The sequence below is a fragment of the Phaseolus vulgaris genome, chromosome 7, assembly GCF_000499845.2.
Source record: "Phaseolus vulgaris cultivar G19833 chromosome 7, P. vulgaris v2.0, whole genome shotgun sequence".
Classification (NCBI taxonomy): domain Eukaryota; kingdom Viridiplantae; phylum Streptophyta; class Magnoliopsida; order Fabales; family Fabaceae; genus Phaseolus; species Phaseolus vulgaris.
This window is the reverse complement of record NC_023753.2, coordinates 38,398,531-38,407,761: the sequence shown is the minus strand read 5'-3', so window position 1 is coordinate 38,407,761 and position 9,231 is coordinate 38,398,531. Positions and strand designations below refer to the sequence as shown.

Here is a 9,231-nt window from a genome sequence, read left to right as displayed (position 1 = left end):
CTTTTCTCTCTTTTCTTCTTACCTCTCTCGTATATTTTGTTAAAAAAAATCATGTAATTATAATTTTTCTTATAATATGTCACTTTTACACCAATGTTTACACTCTTACATTTTCTATTTTGAATAATAATATACCAAATGCATACATTAAAGTATATAAAGAACCATATGAGAAGACACATATTGGATTTCTCACCAAGATTATGGCCATAAGGTTGGGAAAAAAATAAAGCACTCAGTAAATAGGTGACCGACCTACGGGTAGAATACACGTTTAAAGCACTTACAATAAATAGCAGTTAAGGCAGTTGCAAGAACTCTCTAAGAATTCGTGACACGCTCACCAAATTCGGGTAATGTCCCGAAAAATCAAGAAACTTCTTTAAAAATAAGTTAACATTGATATATGATAAATTCAACCTATTATAACAAATGGCCTATGACTAAATAATATAATTAAAATAAGTTAATACTGATATATGATAGATTTGGTCCATTATAACGTATGACCCATTACTAAACATTATAAGTAAACTAAGTTATATATGATAGATTTAACACATTATAACAAATGACTCATGACTAAACACTATAAATAAACTAAGTGATATATGATAGATTTCACTCATTATAACAGATGACTCATGACTAAACACTATAAATAAACCATCTACAAAAGTGTAATGCTTTTAATCAGTTCTTAATATATATACTATACACTCTGATTTAGTATTTGATCGTCAGAGTACCTTTGCATATCAATCTCGGCCGTGCATCAACAAGTTAAGGAAGAAGTCTTGGAACAAGGATCAAACAAGCGATCGAAAACCGACACGTCAGTAATTGTATAACAAGTTTCAGGTACTATCTAGGCTCACTTCTTTATCTATACAAGAACATTAAAGATAAGATTCATTATTTTACTAAATATTGTGCAAGATGGAAAGAAAGAAATATCTGATCAACATGTTTGAATAACTAATTTTATCATTTTTTAAAAATTAAATATATTAAATTTGATTTTTTTTTATAAATTATTTATTTTTTAAATATTTTGGTTAGATGAGAAAGTTTAGATTAACTAAATTTATATTTATTTTGATAAATTATTTTACTTAATACTAAATACAAAATTACTACTTATATACCAATAAAAAACAATTATTATAAATTTTAATAAAAAATCCAATTTAAAAATAATCACATTACTTTTGATTAAGAAATAAAAATTATTAACTAGAAAATAATGATAACATGTATTGGCGGATAAATAATTTTAATAATAGCAGTTAAAAAATACATTATATTAATGTTGACTATAAAATTGGTCAAAAAATAATGTTATTTATGTTTTGATCGTCAATAATTAAAAGCAACTTCAACATCAACTAAAAATAATGTTTGTTGACAATAAATAAATTTTTTATTTGATATTTGTTAAACAGATTATTGATATTAAAAAATAATATCTTAATTAATGTCAATCAATAAATAACATTAATCTATTATTTAAAATAAAATCTGTATATAATAAAATAATAACAATCGACTTTTAACTGGACGGAGTTATTAGAATTCTAGTTTTATCTTTTAGATTCATAAAATTTATTTCTTCATTTAAATATTTCCAAAAACCTCAATAATAAACAAGATTTAAAAAAAACGAATTTTAAATTATTTATAAATTGATTTACATTATATTTAAAAAAAAAACTAATTTTGGTTATTAGAAAAGTATTTAGATTTATCTGTTATTATATGTTTAATCTTATTCTTATTTTGTAAAAAGAAAAGAAGTAAAAATAAGTCATGAAGAGATCAACGGATAGGAGTGAGAGGGAAAAAAAGAAAATGCTATTTTAGTTGGAGAGGTAAACGCAGAGAAGAAAAAAAAAAGCACAAGTTAGAGTCACAATTATAATAGAATAGAATATTCACACGCAAACGGTGGATTTATTTCTTTCTTTCATTTAGATATTTTTACCTTCGTCTCATTTTCAGCGCACAAAAGTTTTGTGTTTGGCAAGCAGCGTAGAAAACGTGAAGAGAAAATTAGGAAATTTTTTGATTCAACTCGGAAAACGCCGAGAAAAATCTCCTTTCCTTTCACCGATATCCTCGCCAAGGTGTTCTTCGAAACACACAAAATCTTAATCCAACTTCCTTTCTTCCCTCATTCGTTCAGGTTGCTTCTTCTTCTCTCTCGATTTCGATTCGCTCATTGTTTACACAAATCGTGTGCTCTCGTTTTTCTTCTCGATCTGTTTGCTTGCGGATTGGTAATTTCTGTTTTGAAATTTTAGGAGCGTTTTTTTTATTTGAAAGATGTTCGGTTTTTGGATAATTATTTGAGAATTTGTTGGTTTGCTTTGCTGGATTTCGTGTTCGCAATTTGAGGTTCTTTGATTTTGTTGATATTGAGGTTTTCTTGCTGCGATCTCGGTTTTTGTTGTGTGATTTGTTAATTTTTTTTTTTCGTTTTACTGTGTAGCTGATCGTGGTTGTGTGACAAAGCGTGAATAAGAGGATCGTGGAGTGGGAAGCGTAGTTTTGTGTTTTGTTGTTTTTTTTTTTGTTTTGTTCTGTTCAGCATTTGCTTGTTACAAGAGCAAAGTCGCGATTTCTGCAACTATGAGAACTTCGTGGGCGGATTCTGCTGACAACTCAGCCATTGGTTCTGGCAATGGCAATTCCTCGGCTCTCCCTCCCCGAGGTGCATATGTGCCTCCGCATCTTCGCAACAGGTCATTGTCGTCGGAGGTTCCTGCGGTGTCACACACGCCGGCTCCTTTGCCGGTGAATGACCGAGTGAATCCTGGTGGTGCAGCTCCTCATCAGGGTGGTGGTTACTTTAAAGCTGATCAAGGGCGGCAACAAGGATATAATTCTGGCTATCAGACTGGCGGTGGCTGGAATGGTAGAGGGGCGGGGAGGGACCGTGGGAGGCGTGAGGCGAACCCTTTTGAGAATGACGAAGTTGAGGATCAATCTTTGGATGAGCAAGAGAACACTGGGATTAACTTTGATGCTTATGATGATATCCCTGTGGAGACTAGTGGGGAGAATGTGCCCCCGCCTGTGAATACATTTGCCGAAATAGATTTGGGTGAGGCATTGAATAATAATATACACAGATGCAAGTATGTGAAACCAACCCCGGTTCAGAGGTATGCCATTCCAATTTCTCTTTCGGGGCGAGATCTGATGGCCTGTGCTCAGACCGGGTCAGGAAAGACAGCTGCCTTTTGCTTCCCTATTATAAGTGGAATCATGAGGGAGCAATATGTTCAAAGGCCACGTGTGGCTAGAACTGCTTTTCCGCTTGCACTTATCCTATCCCCCACACGGGAACTTTCATGTCAGGTGCTATTCTGATTTTAGATTCTGGTTTATACTGCCTTATTATGTATATCGGTCTATCTATATCCTCAAAATTCAAAATGCCCTTATCCTGCAGATACATGATGAGGCCAAAAAGTTTTCTTACCAAACAGGTGTCAAAGTGGTGGTTGCTTATGGAGGCGCTCCAATCACCCAACAGGTTATTTTCACCCATGATGTTGTTCAAATCACTCTGGCTTATTTTAGCCTTATGCTCTGCTTCTATATACTTTTTTTTATTGTTTTATTTATCATCACTTCCTTAACTTTGGGGTTTAGGCTGATGCATTCAATATTTATGTGTGTTGATTTTTCTTTTTTAAGGAAGAACATAACTTGTTAAACAAAAAAAAAAAAACATATTTTGTTTCTTTTTAATGAGGAACATAACTCGTTAAACAGAAAACATGCCCTTTTTTTTAAATTTCTGGCAAGGACACAGTGTGTTTAAATAATTGGGCTTGGTTCCTCTAATGTAAGTATCACGAACCGTTGATGAGAAAATTCACTATTAATATTGTGTTGTATTCTTCAGCTACGGGAGCTTGAGAGAGGAGTTGATATTCTGGTGGCTACTCCAGGAAGATTGGTGGATTTGCTTGAGAGGGCTCGGGTGTCACTGCAGATGATAAAGTATTTGGCGCTTGATGAGGCAGATCGGATGCTGGACATGGGTTTTGAGCCTCAAATAAGAAAGATAGTTGAACAAATGGACATGCCTCCTCCGGGCATTAGACAGACACTGCTGTTTAGTGCCACATTTCCCAAAGAGATACAGGTAACTTATGACTCACATTCATATTTATAAATTATTATGTGTTTGCATGATGAACTCCACCCTCCTCCCCCCCAAAAAAATCTCTCTAGTGCTATGTCTTTGTAAAATGAAAATAACTTGGGGGAAGTTGAATCTCTCATCTTTTTCTTAAAGCTGGAAACACCTTTCTTTAGGGTTTGTTTGTTACTTCTGAAAGTGGGCGAGGGAGGAAGAAAGGAGGGGAAGAGAGGGTGAGGGGCAGGTTGGTCCCACATTACACTAAACGCAGTTGATTATGCAGTGAGCTGTAAAATAAATGTTTCTCATGTATGTCTTTCCATCCAAACAACGTACCTTTTTACTCATTCCTCTTTTCTTTTCTCTTCCACTATTTCTTTCCCCTCTACGGAGGTTTAATGAAGATAACAAATTCATTTACTGCAAAAGTTACATTTTTCTGGTATTTCTTTTTGTTTCTTTTTTATACTGTTGGGGTATATATAATTTTAAATGAGAAAAGACAGTCTTTGAGCAACTGTGTTGTAGTATGGTGGTTGCATCAGTAGTTTATTTGAATAATTGACGGTGATATAATTTTGTGGAATTGTTGAGGGTGATGTTTTCTCTTTGTCAACTGTCACTAAGATACATAAGTTTTGCTTACTAATACTTTGTGATGAGGATGATGCCTTGTATGTGTGGTAGAAAAAAATAAAAAAAGCTTGAGTTGTTGACAACCATGCAGCAATCAGCTAGATGTAATTTTCTTAGCTACATGATAGAACAATGTTTGTAAGAGTTTTGAAAATGTCGGTTTGAGATAACACATTTTGCAACTTTTATTTGAATGCAGAGACTTGCATCGGATTTTCTTTCAAGTTATGTGTTTCTGGCTGTTGGAAGGGTCGGTTCAAGTACTGATCTAATTGCTCAAAGAGTAGAATATGTGCTTGAGTCAGACAAGAGAAGCCATCTCATGGATCTTCTTCATGCTCAGAGGGAAAATGGAATTTGTGGCAAGGTAAATTTGCTGTCACCTGTACATATTGCTGCTCTTCAGCCTTGTATTTGTGTATGCCATGATTAGTTATACTTTTGTTAGTGAAATTCACTATTTTTAAAAATATGTGCTGCACTGAAACAACTGTTTGCCAGAAGAGTAGGTAAATCTGAGTTGCTAATTTATCATATTCATAAAGGATTTTTGGGTTGTTTTTTGCAGCAAGGTCTGACATTAGTTTTTGTGGAAACAAAGAAAGGAGCTGATGCATTGGAACACTGCTTGTGTGTTAATGGATTTCCTGCAGCTAGCATTCATGGTGATAGAACACAACAAGTGAGTCTCTTTTCATAATCGAGTCTATGTATAAAGTGTAAAGCATTCCAACATTTTGATTACATTGAAATTGCCTTTTTTTTTCTTTGTTCATTTTATGTCACTTTGTTTATTTTATGTTACTTTTTCTTTAGTAGTGACCAGGGGATTGAATTGGTTTAGTCCAAATAGATGTATTAACGAGAGTTTAACCTGTGCTATGAAGTTCTATATTTCCGGATGTGACTAAAGGTGTTATAAGATACGGGCAGCTCAATCTTTTATCAAAAAGAAAAATAAAGGATCAAATTTAAGACTTCCTGTCCAAGACTCCATTTTAGTCCCTATCATTTCCAAACCTCAATAGGGATACCATTTAGGCCAATTGCCTTAACACTAACTATCCATCTTCTAAGGGTCTCTTTTCACTCTTCTGTCTGAATTTTGTAGTAGGAAGCCAATGTTTTTCCCATCTTCTTTGATTTCTAGTTCTTCCATATTACATGTTGATTCTTGTCGATCTATGAAAAATTTACTGAAGTATTTCTCATCTCTCTTTGATATATTGATCTGTTATCATAACTTTCCCTTCATCTTAATACATCCTAACTGATCCAAACCTCTCGTTCGTTTTCCTTTCTCTGCTTTTGGCCAGCTTATGTATAATACATTCTCCCTTTTCATCCCAAAATCATTTTAGAACACTTCAAAAGCTTTTGAACGTGTTTCATTCTCAATTTCTCTTCTCATTTCTGACATTATGATACCTTGCCCAATTATTCGCATTATTGCACTCATATATTGATTTAATGTACCCTCTTTTGTTGAACACTTTCATTCCACCAGAGATTCCTTATCTGTTGGTCTGAAACATTTTGATTCTCCTTTTACTGCTTTTAGACATATCATCTCAGATGAGGTTAACATTAACATGCAATTCCCAAGTGCCTTTCTCTAATAATTTCTTCTTAAAATTCAAAATGTTTATCTCCCTTTAGTTGCCATCACTTGATTTTTTTATTTGAAACTTGTTGGTATTTTTGTTTACGCCTTTTGAAGTTTCAAATTACCTTTTCGTTTCTTTGGGTACAAAGTTTTTTCGTCCAAATTGTCAGGAATCATGATATTGTTGTGCTCACTTTTTCTACGAAGAATGAATTGTAGGAACTTCTAGTTGAACCCTTAAAATCTATCTTAATGTCGTAATTTTAATTTTCTGAAAATAAACGTGTACTATGTAATGGTTTTGTATGCAGGAAAGAGAACTAGCATTGAGGTCGTTTAAGACCGGAAACACACCAATTCTTGTGGCAACGGATGTTGCAGCACGTGGTCTGGACATCCCTCGGGTAGCACATGTGGTAAATTTTGATCTTCCCAATGACATTGATGATTACGTGCACCGAATAGGAAGAACGGGGCGAGCTGGTAAAATGGGATTAGCAACGGCTTTTTTCAACGAAAGTAACTTATCCTTGGCTAAACCATTGGCTGATCTGATGCAAGAGGCAAATCAAGAAGTTCCTGCCTGGCTGACCCGTTATGCTGCAAGGTCTGCTTACAGTGGTGGCAACAGAAATAGGAGGTCAGGGGGATCCCGTTTTGGTGGTCGTGATTTTAGGAGAGAGGGCTCATTTAATAAATCAACAGATTACTATGGCGGTGGAACTGGTGGTGGAGCTGCCGGGGGATATGGCAATTATGGTGGAGGATATGGTCAAGGTGTGACAAGTGCTTGGGATTAGATTAGTGTCACATCACTAATTCATTCTCACGTTGATTGTATATAAATTTCAGACTTTTATGGTGAAAAGCTGTATCTTCTCAACCATGGTTTGCCTGCATTCATGCATTCCTTACTGCATGAATCTTTTATCATAGGAAAGATTTACCATGGGCTTGGTTGTGCTGGTTAGGCAAATGAGGTGGGGGAAATGTTGCATATGGAGGAAAGACAGAATCTGTAAGCAACCCAAAAATTTCTGACTGGATTGTTTTGAGTCTGTACTGTAGAAGAGGGCGAGGGTGTAAACAGATTGGATGGGGATACTGAGTTTAAATGGTGGGTAATGCTGTGTTTTATGTATTTTTTTGTTAGGTCCTTAGCCTTTTACAGTCTAAGCCAGGAGTTATCCCTAATTAGCATGCACATATTATTGATTTTGATTATTCTATGAACTCAACGTTTAATTACCTAATTTTGTCTTCCCTTTCTAGAAGGGTCCATTGAATTAATTTCTCTGCTAGTTGCTGTAACCTTCTACCCTATCAGTTATTACACAGTCAGTAGCTAAGAATTCTTCCTGAAAACTAATTTACCCTTAGGTTGTGGTTTGTTTAATGGTTGTATACTACACATCTTTTAATATTCGTATATACTGATTTTGTAAGCTCGTAAAATTATATGCTTTTCCTAATTGTCAAATACCTAACTTCCGAGATTGAATTAGGTTTGGTAAGAAAGGAATTTGTTTCATATAGCCTCGTATTTCTTATCTCCTTTTATCATCTATCCACTCATTTTTATATATAATTTAATAGGAACTATTTTTACATCAATCAAAATAGTCACTATATTTTCTTGTCAGTCTCCTTTTTAATTTATGGTATGTGTCATAACCTTAATTAAATTAAAGATCTGGGCATTTGTTTATCTTGTTATGATGGTGTTCAATCTACTGTTGTTGACCCTGAGATTAGTATCTAAAATAATTGATATTCTGTATGTAAATTAGGAGAGAACCATTAAAATTTCACCATGGTTTTGTTTTGTATACTTATTAAAATAGGCAAAATAAAAATGGACATTTTTGTGTCCAAAGGAGATTGAATTAATAACTGAAACCAGCCTATTTACCAAAATGTTGAAAAACAAAATCATTAAGAAACTATAATTGGACAAAGACACTAAGGGTGTGTTTCCTTCCGAGCGGAAGGAGGAAGGGAGGGAATGTTTTTTGTGTTTGTTTTCATGGTTTTGAGAGTGGGAAAGAGGATGGGGGAGAGGTGGAGAGTTTTTTTTCTTTCTTCATTTTTCACATGAAGAGATTTGTGGGGATTTAGTAGGATTATTGCATTTTACTAAAACACCCTTGTGAATGCATTTTATTTTAATATATAAAATTAAATATTATATAAATTTATTTATTATTTATAATTTCAAAAATATTTAATTATATTATTAATAACAACATATAATTATAAATAATAAAATAAAATTATAATATCAACAATATATATTTATATTTATATAAATTAACAAATGAATATTATTTTCATAAATTTTAATGTATTTAATAAATTTATTTCAATTTAATACCAAAATATTTTATATTATATTTTTTAATTTTTTATTAAAAATATAAATAATTATGAATATTATATATTAAAAATATTTAATTAATTCAAACTTAAAAAAAATCATAATTTATTATTTAAATATTTTTTAATAAGAAGGATAATTTTGTAAACTTACAAGAAATCATTCTCACAAATCTACTTTATCATCCTTCAATTTAAACAACATCACGCATCCTATTCAATACTCATAAATTCACTCTCTCCCCTCATCACAAATCTCCTTCTCAATCCAAACAAAGTCTAAAAGTAATTTGTAGACTTTAATTAAAACTCATTTACCACCAGGATCAACAGATTGGATTAGGTTTGAAGCATCTGTTTTTATCTGAATTGATCAATTTAATCGGATCAGTTTAAAATTTTCTTGTTTCGATTTCCAATCTTATTCAGTGATTTAATTTATTATTAAAATAACAGA

The 9,231-nt window shown here is 33.0% G+C and overlaps 1 protein-coding gene across 1 annotated transcript; it reads left to right on the top strand.

Moving 5' to 3' along the window:
* The first annotated feature begins 1,891 nt into the window (after nt 1-1,891).
* On the top strand, nt 1,892-7,688 carry LOC137830669 (DEAD-box ATP-dependent RNA helicase 37-like). Its single transcript, XM_068638133.1, has 7 exons — nt 1,892-2,185; nt 2,492-3,363; nt 3,458-3,541; nt 3,917-4,159; nt 4,992-5,159; nt 5,361-5,474; nt 6,710-7,688. Exons 2-7 carry the CDS (start codon nt 2,632-2,634, stop codon nt 7,196-7,198), a joined length of 1,830 nt encoding a protein of 609 aa, XP_068494234.1. The 5' UTR covers nt 1,892-2,185; nt 2,492-2,631; the 3' UTR covers nt 7,199-7,688.
* Nucleotides 7,689-9,231: the final 1,543 nt, after the last annotated feature.

Coding starts and splice junctions, on each gene's coding strand:
- LOC137830669 (XM_068638133.1), top strand. CDS start 2,632: ATGAGAACTTCGTGGGCGGATTCTGCTGACAACTCAGCCATTGGTTCT. Junction 3,542..3,916: donor GCGCTCCAATCACCCAACAG/GTTATTTTCACC, acceptor TGTATTCTTCAG/CTACGGGAGCTTGAGAGAGG. Junction 5,160..5,360: donor AAAATGGAATTTGTGGCAAG/GTAAATTTGCTG, acceptor TGTTTTTTGCAG/CAAGGTCTGACATTAGTTTT.